The sequence below is a fragment of the Oenanthe melanoleuca genome, chromosome 2, assembly GCF_029582105.1.
Source record: "Oenanthe melanoleuca isolate GR-GAL-2019-014 chromosome 2, OMel1.0, whole genome shotgun sequence".
NCBI classification, from domain to species: domain Eukaryota; kingdom Metazoa; phylum Chordata; class Aves; order Passeriformes; family Muscicapidae; genus Oenanthe; species Oenanthe melanoleuca.
Window position 1 is genome coordinate 114078967 of NC_079335.1, and position 19762 is coordinate 114098728.

At 39.2% G+C, this 19762-nt stretch overlaps 1 protein-coding gene across 2 annotated transcripts; it reads left to right on the top strand.

The window, feature by feature from the left end:
• Positions 1 to 1710: 1710 nt before the first annotated feature.
• On the top strand, positions 1711 to 17196 carry DAZL (deleted in azoospermia like). 2 transcript variants are annotated; one of them, XM_056483387.1, is made up of 11 exons: positions 1711 to 1916; positions 4894 to 5028; positions 5324 to 5415; positions 6201 to 6252; positions 11016 to 11082; positions 11381 to 11514; positions 12808 to 12888; positions 13603 to 13659; positions 14680 to 14781; positions 15504 to 15599; positions 16355 to 17196. In XM_056483387.1, exons 1-11 carry the CDS (start codon positions 1914 to 1916, stop codon positions 16406 to 16408), a joined length of 873 nt encoding a protein of 290 aa, XP_056339362.1. In that variant the 5' UTR covers positions 1711 to 1913; the 3' UTR covers positions 16409 to 17196. The 2 variants fall into 2 exon arrangements, with proteins under 2 accessions (XP_056339362.1, XP_056339361.1); XM_056483386.1 differs by lacking the exon at positions 1711 to 1916 and adding an exon at positions 2623 to 2779.
• Positions 17197 to 19762: the final 2566 nt, after the last annotated feature.

Genomic DNA, 19762 nt, shown 5'->3' on the forward strand with positions numbered 1-19762 from the left:
TTTTGTCTCATTTTTTACAGAATTCTCACCCACAGCAGCCTATAAGATGCCAAGCCAGAGGGTCTCCCTAAATTACTATGATTTACTAAAATAATTGATTTACCAATGCCCTAATTAAAGGGAAAAAAAAAAAGCTCAAAAGGTGCATTAAAGTGGTAAGTACTACATGGTGTAGCAGAATATAAAATTTTCCTCATCTGCTACTTAATGCATTTAACAAATAAATCTAATGAACAATAACCATTCTAATAGCAATATTGATAAAACAAGCCAAGATGATAATTTCCTACTCCACTTCCTCCACTTCTTTTGAAATTTGTGTATTGGAGCAGAAAATAAATTACTTCTTTGTTTTAAGCCACAGGCCTTCTCCAATTTTAGAAGAGAATACCTAGTTAAGGAAATCAGGACACAAGCCTGAACGAAACCCAGCACAAAAAGCTTGGAACAGCCTCACTCACTGCCACCCTTAAGGCCAAACATGAATCCATTACACCTAAATAAATGCTATGTATTATTTTCCCCTCATTGTTGGGGCCTATTTTCAAAGTCTCAGCCATTTCAAACAAACATATAGAAATCTGATAAAGTATTGCAGAGCATGCCTTTCATTTAAATAAGTGGGCATTAGCTGCATGAAGGCCCAGGCATATGCTTACCTTTAGATAATACTGCAACCCCACCAGATTTAATAAAATCTCTTCTATAGGTAACATAAATGTTTCTACTGTGATCAGGGCCTTGTTATTGCTAAACCTAAACCAGCTCTGGATCTCATGTAAATCCAGTGCAGCAGTCTACTTTGGCTTACTAATATAACATGTGATAAAAACAATCAAATCATTAGAAGGCATAAAATTTGATTGGCAAAACCACCCTACATATTAAATACACTCCACTTCATCAGTTTTGCTTTCTACTTCCATTTTTCATCCTTAACAAGGATTACTTGCATGTCTTTGATATTAAAAAAACAAAACAAAAAAAAAAAACCCAAAAAAACAAAAAAGAAAAAACAAAAAAAAACCCAAAAAAACCAAAAAAACAAAAAAAAAAACCAACAAAAAAAAAACCAAACAAAAAAACAAACAAAAAAACAAACAAAAAAAAAAAAAGACAAAACTAAACCATAAATCAAACATCTTACTAACCTAGCCCAGTCAGTTAATTTCGGTGAGATGTCCATAAGATTCCCTTCTCCCTGAAACCTTCTAAAATCAGTATCTGTTCTAAGTGGCAAACAGCTATTTAAAGCTAATTTCCAAATCCCATCTTCTTACTGTAGAACCAGGAGGGCTTCCAGAGAGGTTCTAGAAGGGCCTTGGGACACCGGTGACTGGTGGCTCAAGAAGTTGGTATTCAGCACAGGTTGTCATAAGATGGAGACAGATTACTCTAGCACAGCTACACAGCACCAGTTCGTGACTACATTAATAGGAGAGCTACAGCTTTTGCCTCAAAGTGAGTGAAAGCCCCTTCAACAACACACTATTCTCAAAACTTCCACAAGCCACGTACAAGATGGCAGGAGCTGCAACTTCCCGCACGACAAGGCCACGAATGGTAGTTGCAACCCAACTCCCCGCTCTCAGAAAAGCAAAGTTTCGGTTTTCTCGATTCTTTGTCTTCTGAAACCCAGACACAAAGGAATAGGCACCATTTCGCGCGGAGGGGGGACACGACGAGCGTCCAGAGAATAGAGCGGGTGTGGCTTCTTCCGACCCACCCCCAATGGGTCTATTTAAAGAGAACCAGCTTTCCTCAGGTCCGCTTTCTCAGCATAGGCGGTGCGCTTCGCGAACGAAGAGACCCGACTGTCTGCCCTTAGTTTTCTCAAAAAAGTTTTCTTACCGGTTTTGTTTCAAGACCCTTATTTTCTAAGTTTGTGTACGCAGTCTCAGCTCCAGTGAGAGATGGTGAGTGACCGCGGACAGGGAGCCATGCTGGAGCGGTGGGAGTGGGATGATGGGGGGCATTTGGGTGCTGAGCTGCCGGGTGGGCTTCTGCTGGGTAATGTAGTGCTGTGGGAGGGGGGACTGGCAGCGGAGCGGAGAGCAGAGTAGCAACTTCTTCGGGCTCTTCTTGGGGTGCGAAACGGGGATGCCCACAGGTGGAGTAATGTCGCCTCGTAACGCGGTGATGGGGCTGAACCCCTGAGGGCTATTCGCATTTTAACTGTTTTGAAGGTTTTAAAACCTCACGAGCTATTAAGGTGGAGGAAGGAGTACCCCAATTCAAAGGCCGGGGGCTCGTACGGGGGAACGTGTGGCTCATATCCATCCGTCGGCGTTACGGTCTGGGGAAGGCTTGGAGACGGAAGACGCTTCACACCCACGGGCGGCCATTTTGTGACAGCACATGTTAGCATGGCGGCGTCCCGCACGGCCGGGCGGGTGCCCCTCCTCTTGCCCGTGGCGGTGTGCCCGCCGCGCGTAGGGCCCTTGCCGGGGGTTTGCGAACAGCTTCCATTGTCCTGAGCGCCGAACCCACCTACCCACGCCCCGTCGGCGCTGGGCAGCGGAGGTGTGAGGACACAAAATGGCGGCCGTTGGCAGCGGCAACCGGCGGGGCCCCACGAGCGGCGCCTCGCTCGCCCGAGGTTCCCCGAGCCGGCGTCCCTCGCCCGCCGGAGCCGAGACCCGGCGTCGCCCGAGCGCTGCGGGCGCCGTGAGGGGCAGCGGGTTCCTCGGCTCGCACCGACATGCTGCTCGCCGTTTGTTCTTTCTATTTGAGAAACGTGATTTGGGAGTGTAGCGCTGGCAATTCAAACACTGTGCGAGTAAGGTGGTGGGGCTTTTTTTTTTTTTTTTTTTTTTTCTTTTTTTTTTTTTTTTTTTTTTTTCCTTTTTCTTTTTTTTTTTTCTTTTTTTTTTTCTTTTTTTTTTCATACAGGATAAGTTATGCCTGCGGAGTGCCCGGCGTGCAGCGCTGGGCTGAGGGCTGCGCTCAGTGCCCGGCGGGACGGCTGCGGCTCCGGCCGTGTTCTTCCCTCAAGGCACCAGCGCTGTCATGAAGACTGCGCTCCGAGTCCGCGCAGCGTGGCTCACGGGGTTTAAATGGTTTAATTGAAAAAAAAAAAAAAAAAAAATTAATGAATTATTTCGTTAAAGAAAGAACGTGCTGAGGCCAGGGAGAAGCCTGAGAAATCGCGAGCTTGTGTGAAAAAAGTAAAGGTTTTCTCTCTCCTGAATGAGCATTAAACTGACTGTAGCACACTTGGGTGGGTAGGTGGGTATTTCCTCCACCTGGCCCATTGATCGTCTGCCTTTTTTTCCACCTTTTCTTTTGCCAAAACTATTAACTATAGTTTCCCCGCTACTGGAAGGAGAACCTTGTACCAGTTTCTCCTCCAGTTTAAACTTCATGCTTGCAGGAATAATAGAGAGCAAACAGATTAATTTTATCTTTTGATAAGAGAAGAAAAAAAGCACCTGCTAATTCTCATAAGCTGAAAAACTGAATAAACCCTAATATTTGTGACATTGGGAAATCTGGTTTTAACACTACTTTATGAGATAAGACAAGTTAGACTTTTTTTGGAGTAACTTTAAAGGGGGTGAGTCACTTCAGCTGATGCTGTAGTTCCAGTATAGCCATTGGCAGGATTTCCCACTTGAAACTTAAGGTGGTTTAGGCTTTGTACACTTATTTAGCAGCAGTCTGATGTGCATAGTGTGTGTAGATCCGTCGTTTATATAATGGTATGTTGGTAAAGTTATTTGGGTTTAGATAAGATAACTAATTTTTTTTGGAATTTGTGAAGGTTTTCTGTCATAATACTGAAGACTTTAAAGGAGTCTTTGGAGGGAGATTTTTTTTTTTGTGTGTGTGTTTGGTTTTTTTTTAGTTTTTTTTTGTTTGTTTTTGTTTTTTTGTTTTGTTTTTGTTTGTTTGTTTTTTTTTTTTGTTTTGTTTTGTTTTTTTGTTTTTGGTTTTTTTTTTTTTGTTGTTGTTGTTGTTGTTGTTTTTGGTTTTTTTTTTGTTGTTTTTTTGTTTTTTTGTTTTAGGAGACTTTCACCACTTAGACTTTTTCATCTCCTTTTCAAGTTCTAGGAAATACATGTATTATTAAATCTTACTTTTGATGTTGCCCTGCTTGCCAGAATATCTAAGTATGTTTATTCTTTCTTTCAGGTACTTAATATGTAAGAGTGTTAAATAAGTTAATTTTCTTTGAAAATTCTGCGTCATTAGTGTGAGACATGAACACTGCACTTCCATATCAGCCAAGGCCACGTGTGACAGGTGTACCAGCAGAATCTGGTTACCAGCTTCTTTGTGCTGGTTCAGGCACTTTCTGGGTGCCTCTGCTGAGAGACCTTTCCTGTGTTAGGCTGCCAGAGATCTTGCACAACAAAGTGAATACCATTTCTAGCTTGGTTCGCTGAAACATCCAGAAAGAAAGAAGTAGAACCAACAGTTAGGTCAGCTTGAGGGCGCTGTGGAGTTGCCATGTCAGATTTCAGTTCAAATGCCCTTTAGCTGTGTATGCAACCTAACAAAAGCAGAATACCAGGTGGGTGAGAAACTACTCACTTCATGTTAATCTTCCTGCTAGATTTTGTAGAGCCAGTTTAATTTCAACTGAGAGGTGTTAGATCCTCTCCTGTAAGAGGAGGTGCAGCAAAAGAGATGTGGGCAAATCCTGGTAGTAGCAACATTGGTCACAAAGCTTGGTACAGTCTGGCAGGGCTACTTAAAGTAGTCTAGATAAGGTCTAGATTTAAATTTTTAAAACTTTTTGAAATAATTATTTCAGTTTTTTCCCCAGTGAATGGTCCATTTGTGTTAATTCTTTGTCTTCTGCTATATCTGTAGGTAGGAGCAAGCATTCTGGTGTCTTAAAGTGTAATCTAGTTGACTAAAATAAGTATTTCTGTTTTAATTTTTTAGGCAGCACACGTGGAGACCCAGCAATTAAATGCCACGGAAGGCAGTTCCTATCCAGCAGCTGTCAGTCAGGGCTATGTTTTACCAGAAGGAAAAATCATGCCAAACACAGTCTTCGTTGGTGGAATTGATATAAGGGTATATACGCACTTCTAGTTGCTTAAAATGGGTATAACGGTGGAAATTTTGTTCCTGTTTCAGTGTGAGTTTTTTTTACTTGTTTGTGGTGGTGTGTTTTTTTTTTTTTTTTTTTTTTCCCCCCTTCTTGTGTGCACATTCGCCAGTCTTGAAGGTATTTGGAGAATTCTGGAAGATGGCTTCCAAAACTAACCTTTAGTTCTTATGAAAACTGGCTTTAAAATGGTTCTGCTTTAAATCGGTTGTAAGCAGTTAAATTGTGTTTGACGATGTTTAAGACCTTGTTTTCTTTTAGATGAAAGAAGCGGAAATTCGGAGTGTCTTTGAACAGTATGGTACTGTGAAGGAGGTGAAGGTCATCACTGACAGAACTGGTGTTTCAAAGGGGTGAGTAGAATATGAGAAGTTATTTTAAGTTGCTGCTTATGTGGACAGCATTCTCTGTTAGGTGATCTGAGCAGATACTTAGTAACACATATACATGCTTAAGCCTTAATACTAACTGCAGTTTTCTATTGTGGTGAGTTAAGGTTGTGAAACCAGTAAATCTATACTGCCCCCTTCTAAATCTGTATAATCTTACAAAGAATAGCATGAATTTTCTGACTTCAGGCTCTGTTCAGAGAAAAGAAGCTCACTGTCACTTAATCATTGCTTGTGTGATGCTTACACAGCCAATTCTTTTGTAGGACTTCTGCTGGCAAGAATAGTTAAAAAATCTGGGGGCAGTTCAGGATGATTAAGAGAAATAAGTTGGTTTATTCAAGGCAGGAGGTCTGTCTTCTGGCAATTGGGAATAAGTTCTAGAGTAAAACAGCCTAGACTTCTTTAGGCGAAGAGTGAAATTAAGTATGTGAACAAAGTTGAAACAAGGGAAATTTCTTTTAAATATATAGAAAAGTTCTGGATTACTGTGTTGAAATTCTTAAATAAGATTAAGGACCTTACTTTGAGTGTTAAGCTAAAAGCTGGCATTTAGTTTTTTGTCTGGCTGCATAATAGGTACTGATAGTTAGCTGTAAATACATTATTAGGTTGAATCATAAATTAATGTCCTAGTTGATAATTTTGATGTGCAGTATAGTGTTTCTGGCACCTTGTTAACTGGTATTGTTCAAAAGCATTTGGCTAACAATTAAATCTGATTACTGAAGTCAATTCTTCCTTTTTAGGTATGGATTTGTGTCTTTCCTGGACAATGTGGATGTTCAAAAGATAGTTGAGGTAAGATCTTCATCCAAATTACTTCAAGAAGTTGATCTATGAAAGCTGGAGACAGGTTTGCGGAAGCCAAGTTACATTCCCTGAAGTTGGGACTCAGGAAGTCTAGGACTGCCCAAAAAGTAAACTTTATAGAATGTGTGCTGGTGGTAAAATCTTTATTTGCTTAAGTAAGAAGCAAAATGAGTTTTCTGCTAATTAGTTTTTAGCCTGGTGTGGTCAAACACCTCATGTGATTTTGTTTCTGATTGCTCTCATTTATGTGCTTGAAAGCTTTGAGTGTGTTTGGCTGCTTGCTTTTTGTAGCTGATGATTGTCATAGAATCCTTGTACTTATGGCAGAAGCGTAGACATTTAGTTATTGGGATGTCTTGGTTTAAGATAATTCAAGTGGGACACTGTAGAATGAGTAATCTCTTTTTAAGGTTAATCAATCCCTTTCCACCAATAAGGAGAAACAAATCTGCATGAATTTCCTGTTTCAGGAAATTTATACAAATCACTACAATATAAGTGGGAAAAAAAAAAGTTTGCTAATAAAGAAGGAAATAGCAGCAGGCAAAAAAAACCAAAACAAACACTAGTAACTAGTCACTAGTTACAAAATTGCTGAAATCTTCTGGGCTCCCAGTGAAGGAAAAGAAAATTAAAATGGTGGAGTGACCCCTCCCCCAAAATTGTGCCTTCTGCAGCTGAACAACCATGTGGTTCCAAAGACAAGGGGAAACTGGTGACAGCCCTTCCCCTTACCTCTTCATTGATGAATGCAGCTGGCACTCTCCAGTTGCTGGTACTTGGTCAAGGACTAGAACTCAAGGTGGAATTTGCTTTCCTTGGTAGCAGACAGCCAGGCAAGGCCAGGCAGCTGGGCTGGGGCAGCTCTGCCTTCACTTCTGCAGGGCTGCTCCATGGTGGCTGCAGACTGGAAAAGTTGTGGAATTTGCCTTGAGTGAGTCCAAGATTCAAGAGAAACAAAAGACAGCTGGGGAAAGAACCAAAGAAGATCCTCTGCCTTGAGCAAAGTGCGTGAGGCAAGAGAGAGTGCTCTCTTAGTTTGCTTTAACTTCTGAAAGGCTGAGCCACTTGCCATGCTGTGCCCCATGGTTCCGTTTTCTGGCTCCAGAGTCTTAAGAGACAGTAACCATTTCGTGCACAGATGAAATACAATAACATTTTGGGTTACCTAGGGCATAGGAGTAACAGTATCATGGAAGGCAGTATTATTTTTTTACTTATGTCTCACTAGTTGAAATGTTTCTCTAGTATTTGTGCATTTGGATGCTACCTGAAGTTGCAAGTATTTTTAAGTGTCCTAGATTGTGCTGCAACTGTTCCTGTGTGTAGTGCGTCTAATGCTGGCCAAACACTCACTAGTACTCACTAGAATTATTTACTCATTTTCTGGTGCAAGATAACAGAACTAAAACAACAGTAACAAATCAGAATAAACCTTCAGAGCACTTCTCCTTCCCCCAACTCTTCTTTTCCTGCTGACAACATAGAGACAAATTCTGTGTTTTCAGTCAGTTTACCACTTTAAAATATTTTCTTCAGCTCACTTAAGGAGAGCAGTCTCTCTCTCAGGCCATGGAGACCTTTGCACAAGAAACACTTCTCTTTAATTTTCACAAATAGTAGCCACCCAGAAGTCTGCAGTTGTTAAGTCCCTTCCACAGTTTGGTAGTTGTCCAGGCTACCAACTACCACCATGGGTCATCTCAGCTTATTGGGGTGCTGTTTTAAGGACTAGCTGTTCTAGTATAGAAACAAAAGTTCTTTTATGTCTGGAAACGGAGGTTTTCTTTTTCTATCCCTGGGGTAACGTTTCTCTCTGTTCAAACTTACTATTGGATCACATCTACTTCAACCTCTGCTTGCTTCAACACAGGTGCCTCTGCTCATGGCTATGGTCAGCACACTGCATTTGCCAATGCATTCCATGAGTGTTGGGGGGGGGGCCAGGGAAAAGTCTGATGTATGAATTTTCTTTTCACCATAGCCTTACAAGATAATTTCAGCACAAGTCTAAGGCATCTCCTCATTCTCCCATCTGGGATTTGACTCCTTCACTGACCTTGGTGTCTCCATGTTGTTTTGTCTATGTGTGTTCACCCTTTCTTTTTTGTCTCACTCAGGAGAGGTTTGATGTCTGCAAGTTTAATCTGTACACTAGAAGAGTTAGTCTCACTCGGGCTTGCACATGGCCATGTGATCTCTCTTGGGTGGCAGCTGCTTTGGCTGCACTGCTGTTTTCAAGATCCTACTGCAGTTAATTCCAGCTGTGGAGCTGCGGAGCTGCCTCTATTCGTAGCTGTGTGATTTTTCTGTGGTGCCATCAGGGTGGCTCAGCAGCTGATGGCCAGAGCAAGGCTCAGCTTGGCTCCAGCCAGGCTCTGGTTGGAACTGGGTGGCAGCAGAATCTCAGCCGAGATTCTGGCTGCATGGCAGAGCGAGCCCAGCCTGGCCAGTGTCCAGTTACCTGTTCAAAGGCTGGAAGCAAGGGGGTTTTTCCCAGATTTTGTTCATTTTTAAATGTGGTTTCAGAGAGGTGTGTTCAGCTTAAGTGCTTTAACAGGGTGTCAGTATTCAAAACTAGCCAGCTGATGGGCTTTCTCAGGTCCAAAGGAAGCTGCCAAGGTCTTTACAGGGTATTACTTCTGTTGCTGGTGGATTTTTTTTCCGAACTAAAAACCCAACGGTGTTAAACATGACAGTCTGGCATCATTTAGTTTTCCTTTAGCTAACACAGGTGATAAAGGAGTAGAGCTGTTATAGCCCTTTTGTTCTTGGTAGTCTGGTATCAGAGATTTTTAAGTCTCAGTGCTTTTTAAACAGATCAGGTACGTGGTTCTGATAGATTTGACCAGGTCACAAATTGCTTACAAAATTTTTCCCTCTTTCTCAGCAGACTGAATACAATAACAGTGTAAATAAGATGTTGAAATACTTCTCTCTTTGAAGTCTTTGCCTCAGAGAACTCCTGTGTTTCTGGAGGATGAAGTGTCTCTCATTTGCTTCTGAAGCTCTTAGATAGGGAAGTAGATCAGAAGGACAAAACCAGATGCATGTGCCAGGCACAAATGTAGTGTTCTTTGATGTGCAGATGTGTTTACTGGCCATCCAGCTCCATAAGTGGGAAGAGAACATGTTTGAATGAAGTAGAGAGTAGTGAAACCCCCCAGCAGGAGATCCTTGATTCTCACAAAAAGATTTTTCAAAGCTTGCCGTTACTTGATGGTATGACAGAAATATACAGTGACTGCTGAACTGAGCAACAGACTTCATCTGAGAATGCCTTTTTCTTTTTTCTATGCATTGCATTTATTATTCTACATCAGTGTGGAATGCTTGATCTAATGAATTCTGTGGAGACCTTTTGAGTAGCATTGATATTTGAGCCATATACATTGCTGATTTTCTGTGTGTGCTTCTTTGAAACTGGAGCCTGCAATGTTCCTCTGTTAATATACTATTCCTCTATTAATATAGTACTCACTGATGAGAGTTTGTATACCAAAGGTCTTGGAAGACCCAGAGACATATGGTGGATTTTCTTCTCAGTGCACATTCCTGGTCTGCAAGTAGTACAGATTCCTGCCATGTCAGGAAGATGCAGATTCAGATGGAAATAATATTAAAATCTGTCTTTTGGAGAGGATGGAAGAAAGGAAGAAATTGGATGTTGTAGATCTCAAATTATAATCCAAGGTTACTGTACTAAATCATGCCTTCTCTGCGCTGAGTAATCATGTTGTTTTCTGTAAGTGAACATGATAGAGCCCCTCTGTAGCTAATTACCCTTGGTGCCTGTGTTCATCTGCTTGTTCAACAAAGCTTTGTAGCCTTGTTCAGCCTGACAGTGTTTTTCTTCTGCTTTAGGCCTGTAACTGCACTCTGGTCTAGCATGAATCTGTTCGCAGTTCAGAATGGAAAGTTGTCTTCTGTTTAGAGGGGAGGCCTATTTCCCAGGAGTTGAAGTGGAAAATATAGCTGGATGATTTTGGGCACAACAGGATTCCTGAATTAATTGAAAAATGCCCAAAATCAACCAAGACACCTTCCCCTGGAAAAAAAAACCCATCCATCTGTTAAACTAGTCATGTTATTGCACATTTTTTCACCTCTTGAATCATCTTCTCATATCTGATAGAAATTCGAGTGATAGGGTTTTTTTTAATCATTATATTTGTTATTTTTACAATAAAATTGCTGTTGTTTGTTCAAAGCACTTCCTTTAGCAGAATTTGGAGAAAATTGCAAAACTGCATATTTTCTTCTGAAGCAGGTACTTCTGTAGAGTTGCATGTAATAGAGAATCTAGAGAGTCTGCATCCAGTACTGACTTTAATGCTTGGTACTAAAATGGTGCTAATGGGGGTAAACCAAAAATCTTTCACTAGAAACCTGAGATTGTGGTCCCTCTCCAATACTCTCTCTGAGACAGAAAAAGTTAAAACCTGTATGTATGGAACAGCAGGGCTGACAGTCATGATACATAGTTACAAATTCGAGTAGTGCATGTTGCTATTAGGGCAAGTGTTGCATCATTTTGGAGGGTCCGTGAGTAGGTAGATAGCTGAGCTGGGGGCGCTGCAGGAAATGAGGTAAAAAGGCATGTAGTGTTCAGAGAGGAGACTGGAGGCTGTTAAACCTTTACGAGTGTTGATGAACTGTGGTGTAGAAGTAGAGTCCAGTCTCTTTAAAAATCTTACAAACCTCTCACCTTGTGGATTCCCAGCTTACAGAGTATATAACCTGTCTTTCAGTCACAGATCAACTTCCATGGTAAAAAGCTGAAACTGGGGCCAGCAATCAGAAAACAGCAGAACCTAAGTAAGTATATCTAAATAAACTCGTTCATATGGCAGGTATTATAAGATAACAGGGTTTTTTTTTCTTAATTATACATCATTATCCTTGCAAATACTTCTTGTGTGATGCAGTATATTCAGTTCAACTTCTATGACTTTTTATTAATAAGAGCGAGGTTGGTAGCACGATACAATATGGTTAATATTGAGTTAAATTTAAAAGTCAAAATCCTTAAAGTTCTTTTCAGCTTGAATTCAGATTCCTAATGAAATACATGTAGTAATGTCTTAATACTGTTTTTTATCTGTTTCAAAACAAGATTCCTGTGTGCATCCCAGACAATTAGTTCTTGGTCCTCCTGCACCACAGTTCCAGAGTGTTTGGGGTAGTCAGAATGTGGAGACCTACGTGCAGCCTCCAGCTGTCATGAACCCAGTAACACCCTATGTTCAGGTAAGACTGCTCCTGATAACTGATTTTGAATAATTATTAAATATTTTTTGAAGGTGCATGCACGTATGACTTTGGAATATGTCTTGAGCTTCCAATCTGGTCTTACCTGCCTGTTTCCATATTGCCTTCACCAGTAAAAAGCACCCAAGTTCAAAACACTTCAAATTGATGCTGGCAACCTTGAAAATTTGATTCAGTGATGTTAACTCATTATTAAAAAAAAAGAAAAGAAAAGATGCCCTTTAAGAATGAGAACTGTTGAAAGTGTAGGGAAGATAGTTTCCCTTGCCTGTCACAGATGCAGTTCACAAATGAAATGTATCCAGATATCTAGTGTGTTGCTGTCCTGCTTCAGAATAAACTACAACATGTAAAATGTGTTTTTGTAAACTCTGAGTGGGATCAGAAGTTCTCAGACACTTTTCTCTCCTCCTTACCAAACTTATCATTGGTTTTAAATTGCTGTTGTGTTATAATAACACTGTGTTATAGCATCTGCTGTTAAAAGCTGTGCCCAGTGCAGTATTGTCTGAAGGACATCACTGTGCTGGTACTTCAGATGAGCATTCCTACTGGGGTGTGGGTACAGTGCTTCTGGCCTGGGTATGAGTCCTGTGCTGTGAGGGAAACAGTTCAGGTTTTCCTACTACATTAGTATGATGGGGCAGTACTGACAACAAACTGATCCTGTTTTGTGTATCTTAAGCAAAGGGGAAGAACAGACTTGGAGAAATACTTTCTTGCAAGGCAGAGAGCTTGATAATAGTTTTCTTGCTGATTCTCTTAAGTTGATTAATTTAAGAGAAGTAATTCTCTTAAATTTTGGAATGTGCCTTTAACTATTCTTTGAAGGATCTGAGAAGGTTCCAGGCTAACCCCATGTCAGTACATACAGGAAAAAAATTACTTGGAGTTGTCCTTTGCATCCTAGAAACTGATCCTTCAGACTGCATTCCATTATTTCATAGTAGTCAGTCTGTTTCAGATCTACTTCTCAAAGTTTATGGCATGACTTGCATTTCTGAAATCACTTACAAGATCAGTTACAAGCAGATATGGGATTTATACGTATATAAGACACTTGGAATCTCACTTCAGAGACATTATTAGTGCCTGAAGTGCTGGAGCAAGCCCCATGGGAAATCTAAGCATTGCATTTAAATAGCGAGTCTAGTCTGTAGAGGGATTGAAATGACAGTGTAACTTCCAAAAATGTGCTCCTGGCTGATATGTCTACAAATATCATACGTGTATCTTGCTTCAAACTTCCATTTTTTTTTTTTGTATTTGCAGCCCTATCCGTACAATTCATCACCAGCTGTAGTGCTAAAGCAACAAGTTCCCATGGGGTATCAACCAGCTTACAACTATCAGGTATGTAAAGTTTTACATAGAAGCAGAAAAGCTGTTGGATACCTGACAAAACTGGAATGAAGTATTAACTGGAGTCTGACCTTTCTGTGCTTCTCATTCTTTGAAATCTATTTTCATTCAGTTCTTCACAGCTACCAAAGCAAAAACAAAATAGTGATGAAAGCTGTTGAGTAACTTAGCATACTCTTTTCTTTTTATAGTTGCATTAGTGATAACACAACTTTGAAATTAGAAAAAAAATGCATGAATTAGTACTTGTGGGAGGGAGCTTTGCATTTGTACATGCTGTAGTGTGAGGTACTTGGAGTTTGTATACAGAGGGGGGATGTGGTCTTGCACTATAAAAACATCAGAGAAGGTGCTTAGCTTATAGTGGGGTTTAAACTCACAAGTGAAGTGTGTGGCTAAATCCTGTTGATGACACTAAAGTAGGAGTAACTAGGAGCAGCTAGAGGCTTGAGATTTGTTTTCAGTATAGGTGTTTTGGTTTCCCTTATTTTCTTAATATTTAAAAAAAAATTAATTTTTTTTTAATTTGGAGTGAGGAGATAGCTTAATAAATAAGCTATCTTGCTGCACATAAGACCATGAATTAGCTAATTGTTTTGTGGAAAATTGAGACATTAAATGCTATAAACAGTAGTTTTTATGGAGTAGTTACTTGTCTGTGTTGGAAATGAATAAAAGGTGGTTCTTGTCCAATTTTTGTTTAAGGCTCAACCACAGTGGCTTGCTGGGGAGCCAAGAAATTATGTAATACCTCAAACTCCGGTAAGTCCACAAAGTAAAGACTTCTGAAACTGTCGTCTTAATTAGCACATTGTTTTTACAGCTTGATACTTAAAAAGTTTGTTGTCTGGATCTGTGTAATCTGGTCTACAAAAATCCATAATTGCTGATGAGAGTATGTAGTTCAGAATTTCTACTAATTAGGTGCTTTTTTTTGAGTTACCTGGCAGAACAGGTATGCCTGTTTTTTGGCATTATTCTACATGATCTAGTCACAGAACTCTGGAATTTTAACCAAAATGGAGTTGGTTTTCCAGGAAAAGTTAAAAAAAAATAACTTGACCTGATGTACTTTTTTTTTTTTTTAATTTAAAAACTCTATATTCTTTGCAAATCCTGATGAAGTTTTTTGCTCCTTTTAACAGGTTTAAAAATTTCTCCAGGCTACTACAAACTGTAGATGGTGCTGCTTAGCCTCTAAAAAAAAAATTCCTTCCTTTCTGTGACTTAATGCGAGTAACATCCATGTGAAAGGAGAAAAAATAGTCTTTAACTGTTGGAATTTAAACTTGCCCCCTGGGCATTTTTGTGTTCTTCAGGTGTATTCCTTGACTACAGTTTTTATGAAGTATTTAAAAGCTGTAATATATAATTTTATTCTGAATGGTATTCTTTTTCTGAAAGTGATCAGAAGTCATTGAATACACTATTGGCTTGAAATAGTTTTTATAATAAATGTGATACAGCCATAGTGTATCACTTTACAATTCAGTGATAGCAGAATTTCAGAGTAAGTGTGCATGGAGATTTCACTGTTAAATGTTACAAGCTTAATTATAGAAGCAGACAACTGTTCTAGATCTATCTCAGTTAAGCAACTTAAAAGTTTCTTAACTGTCTTAATAGAGCAAGTAATGACACAGTGTTTCCCCCACTCATGAAACTTATCAAAACTGTGAAGATAAAATTGGCACAGTTTAGGGATAGATAAGGATCAGTTGCACCATAACTGCATGTTTTCCCAGTCTTACTGAGACATTCTAATACTTAAAAACTCTACAGGTGTATGCTTCAGTGAACTATCATAGCCCTGAGGATCCAGGATTTCTACCGTTGGAATGTGCTGGTCCAGAGCCCACGCAGTTGCCTAGCAGCCCACAAAAGGTAGGTGCTTTCTCAAAACTTTATTGTTCTTTATCATAAATGCCATTCCCAGAAATCTGCACATGGGGGTTATGTAGCTTTGTCAAGGGCCTCGGACAGATATCCTAGAAGTCACAGTTATAGTTGCTACTTTCAGCCTGTTACTAAGTTCCTATGTATCTGATTTCTGTGTACAACTTTAGAAAGTCTGACATTTCCTTCAAAATGTTAGTGCTTGTTTGCAGTGGGCTGAATAAAGTGTGTTCTACTTGATGAAGTCTACTGACAAGACTTTGCCTAATCTGTGGAAATTTCCAGGGAAGATTACATGTACTAAAAGAGCAGACTCAATAGCATTGCCTGCTGTCTTAGATTTAAGTTTCAAATATCTGAGTAGGTAGCTTTTTCCCTTTCTCACTGCTTTGTGGAAGGTGGCCCCAGTTTTGCAAACAGTTGGCTCTGAATTCAGTTTTCTGAGAGAGAAATTTCATTTCTCAGCTGTCAGCCTAATCCACAAGAGAACTGGCATGTTGCTGATTAGAATTGCTACGCTGTAACACTGAAGGAGGATAATGAGTTACTAATATTAAAAGATTGGGGGGAGAAAAAAGTTACAAATATCTCAGGGAACATAAGGCAGTTAAGGAATTCTGATTGCCAAGTAAGCCCGGTGATACACTGGAATGGCTAGCTAGTAATGCCCTAAGAAAATCAGTACTGATGCACCTATAACTGTATTTCAGAAGTCTGTGGACAGGGGCATGCAAACTGTATTATCCTGTTTGTCTGATCCTGAGAACCAGCTGACGAATGACCTTGTAGCACAAGACAATGTAAAGGTATGTAGTGAAAGCAAAATTATATCCCTGAAACATAGCTGATCTTCATTGTGTGCACCTACAGGATACCATAAAGACAGAGGGATTCGTATCTGTGAAAGCCACCTAATTTTTTCTTCGTTGTACATGCTCTGAGATGGGGTGGATTTGGCTCTTAGTTGCTTAATGGTAGAAAGAAGTGCTGAAATTGTATTCAGTGGGTTTAATCAAGACAGCATAAAAAATTGCTGAACAGTCAACTAATGAACAATTAGATCATAATTCTAGCTAGTAGTTTCTGTGACATGGCTGAAAGCAGTAGATTACCCCCTAGTTTGGGCAGAGGATGTTGAGTTTAAACCTTGATAGTCTGCACAGTGAAGTAACTACTGTGGGTGGTGGCTAGTTTTCCTTTGTCTCTGCTTTAATCAATAAATCAGAGTTCAGGTTGGTAGCTGGTTCTTTTTTTTTTTTTCTGTATGTATTCTGTCTTTGTAGATTTGCAATTTCTGATTGCATTCCAAGTCATGTAATTTCAGGTTATTAATTTCTAAGACCTTACTTCCTTTTTGTAAAAGGATAGATACTTGAACTAGACAGGTGTACTCTGAAACAGGAATGCACAAGCAGTGCTCTGTCAGTTTTGGAGAGGGGTGAATAGAGTACAGAGTGTCTGGAGATAATTTTGATGAAACTTTGCTTTATTCTGATTAAGTTTAACCAGAATTTATTTTAAATAATTATTTTTTCTTGTCCTCTCTTCTGTCCCATCCCAGGAGAATAAGACATACCACTTCAGAAAAGGAAAGACAGTACACAAAACCGTTTGATCAACCAAGACTTCAAAGTATCTAAATTAACTAGATGGTATAGAGTTCAATTTAGCAATGCAGAGTATAGCATTTCTCAGTGTTACTTCAAGTTATGTTTGTGCTCATGTTCATACTGTTATTGTTGCTTGACAAGTTTGAAGTTGTAAGCTGACAAACTTCAGTGTTACTGTTTGTTGCTTCCTGTGATAACTGACTGGAATGTTAATTTGTTTGCTGTAAGGATTTTTCTCTGAGCTTTAAGGTACAGTTTGCATATTGCACATGGTTTTTCATTAACTACAATATGACTTCACATTGACCAGTTAACTCCTGCAGTTTAGAAATGGAAGTAGTTATTTGCCCAAGCGAATGTATTTTAAGACTGAGCTCTTTAAATCAGTGCAAGAGAAGATGAGAAGTTTGAACTGAGCTGAAGCCCTGTAAGTCCTGGTTGCCTTTAGACGACATAATCAATGTGATTATGTTCATTGATGACAGTCTATGTACCTGCAGTCTTGAGTATCACTTATATTTTTGGGTAAGTAATAAAGAATCCTCAAATTCCTGTACGTAACTTAAAAAGCAAGAATGTTACCTGTATTGGACACTGTCAGCCAATACAAGATTTTTTTACGTGAAAAATCTTAGCAATACCTGTATTTTAAACTTCTGAGAAAATACTGCACTTATTTTCTTTGCATGGCATAACAGAGGCTTATATGTGTGTGACTGTTTTAAAAATCATGTAGATTTTAGGTGTGTATTGTGAAACAGTGAAATAAATTTTTACTTTGCCTTTGTTTCCTAAATTTCTGGTGTGACAAATCTAATAACTTGTCAAAGCTGTTAAACTTACTACACTAAGTGACATTTCCAGTTACTATAAATCTATAGTAACCTTCATTTTGTGTAGATACTAGCTGAAGTTTCAAAGGAGTTGAATTAAGAAGGGAGAACATGCTTCTCTTGTTAAGGATTTATATATGAGGCTGTTTAGGGGATTGCATGTTCAAGTTTCCAGAAGGTTTAGAAATAGTAATGGCTAGGCAAGGACTTAACCAGAAATACATGTTAGTGAAATATCTAGAAGGGAACTGGATAGTAAATATTCAGGGACTGCTTCTCAGGAGTGTGGATAAAACTTTAATAAAGGAGGGTGGGGGAGAATAATGATAAATTTTTTTGGAGCCACTTTATGCAGCTCTGTACCAATGTTCTGATAGCATAAATTAACCTGGAAAAAGCAAAGCCCATACCGGTTTCTCTACTCACTGTTTCATGTTACTGAAGATAGTATTAAATGCTCCCATGATACTGATTTGCCATGTTTTTCTCAGATTGCTATTTTAAAGATAGTGGCTTGATTGTTTTGAAGTTCTGTGTTAGTTTTTGCAAGGGTTTTTCTAGTATTGAATTGGGTCCCTGTTCTTTCCAATTTTCAGTATCTAAACAGCCTGCATGTGCTTTTAAAGCTGTGATGTTAGTTTATTGATAAAAGGTAGTTGAAATCTGCAAATGCAGATTTCTTTTTGGCCTGATTTAGGTTGGCTTGGTTGTCCCAGGCCTTACCTGAGGCTTTGTGCTGTAGCTTTTCAGAAAATACAGAAGGCCCTATGCATAGCTCTCTAACTGAAAAGTCTCACCACCAAAAGAAAAGGTTAAACAAGAAGATGCCTGCACAAGAGTGCCTGTTTTCTGTTTGAGTGTTATGCACAGGACCACCTGGTGAGCAGGTTAATTGTATAGTGCATTTAAAATGGCTGTACTAGATTCTTTACAGGCATGGTGAGAGGTTTTTATCACAGGGGAATAGCCAAGGCCTTATGGGTGCCATTTATTTTTTTCTTCCAATAGATCATGTCGTGCTGGTTCTGTTACCTGCTTAGCTGTAGAGAGTTGATTTTTTTCTTTAGTTATAATTAAACCCACGCATTTTTAATGTTCTTTTGAAGTACCCTATAGCACATTACATAAAGCATAACACAAAACTAATAGGTAAATCTCTTTCCTGTTGCATTTTCCTCTTTAATATTGCTGCGACTGAAAGTTTCCAAGATCAGTGCATGGTTGGAGCATTTTGCAAATCTGTACCCCTTGTATTCTCCAAGTAAACCATGTTAACTGTCAACTAGCAGGCATTAGTGAGTCCTTGTACATCTGCATTTGCTTGCACACACCATGTACATTCTATGAGAGTCTCAAAAGCTTTGGGTGTATTTAAATATTAAGACAGCTCTTTGTCAAAAGAAACAATTGCTTAGACAAGATGGAAAAACAATGCTTGCATTTATTTGATATTCTAGAGCTGTGACACTTGGTTTGTTTTACTTCTTGCCTGAACTACCCCAGTTTGCTGTTTGATGGCCTTTTCATATCTCTTTACATACTTTGCCACCTGACAGAATTATTCTTGGAATGAGACAGCCAGACAGATGGTATTCTTGGATCTCCATTAGAATGATTGTCTGGCACAGAGACTAATTCCCTGTCAAAATGGAAATATTTTTTTCCTTGTAGGTAATTGTGTACTAAACTATATTAATCTGGAGGTGATATGATCCTTTATTGCTACAAAGAAAAGGGTTTTCCCTTTCATATTTCACAGTGTTTTCTTTCATATGTCTTATTGAAAGAGATTTTTTTCAAGTCTTCTAACAGGTCTACACTTCGCATTCCTTGCAGGAATGGCTTTCTAGACCAGTATTAGAAGATTTATAATTTAAGGGTTTTAATGTCTGACACTTTCAGTGTTGCTAAGAAAGTTTTAAAAAAGTGATCCCAAGCTATTAAAAATTTTGAGATTTCTGCAGATAGAATATGCATCTCAAAAATCCTTAGGGTAGGTAGCTTTACAACCCAGATGGATTCTTACTTCCTACTTTATCATTTCTGCTCTAAAATCTGGGCTGAGCTTTTAAGAGATGAACTCATACAGTAATTTCTTTTAAAGAAAAAGGCCCCAGCTGAGATTAAAAGGGCCTTTGGTCCCAGTGACTGTTCGAGCTTCAGTGAATAAAGGGTTGGTTTGTTTGTGTATGGGGATTTTGTATTTGTTGGGGGATTTTTGTTTTGTTTTGGGTGGTTTTTTTTCCTGAGTAGTGTGAACTTCTGTGTAGTGGGTGCTCAAGACAAACATGAAAAAGTTTATTCCTTCACCTTAAGGTTGTGAGACTCTAGACAGAAATGAGGGCAGGATTTATATTAAAAACAGGTTGCTGTACAATATTCTGCTAGTCTGAAAGTAATTACTGCATGGATAGTTTTCTTCTGATTTTAATTATCTCAAAATGTCTAAATATGTAGTCAAATAAAGATGCATGCTGTAGTTGATACATTGCTGATGTAGTGGGATAGTAGAATTTCTGCTTACAA

Excerpts from the sequence above, each read along its gene's own strand:
- DAZL (XM_056483386.1), top strand. The coding sequence starts at position 2,702 with ATGCTGCTCGCCGTTTGTTCTTTCTATTTGAGAAACGTGATTTGGGAG. Across the intron at positions 5,416-6,200 it reads AGAACTGGTGTTTCAAAGGG|GTATGGATTTGTGTCTTTCC; the intron begins GTGAGTAGAATA and ends CTTCCTTTTTAG. Across the intron at positions 12,889-13,602 it reads AACCAGCTTACAACTATCAG|GCTCAACCACAGTGGCTTGC; the intron begins GTATGTAAAGTT and ends TTTTTGTTTAAG.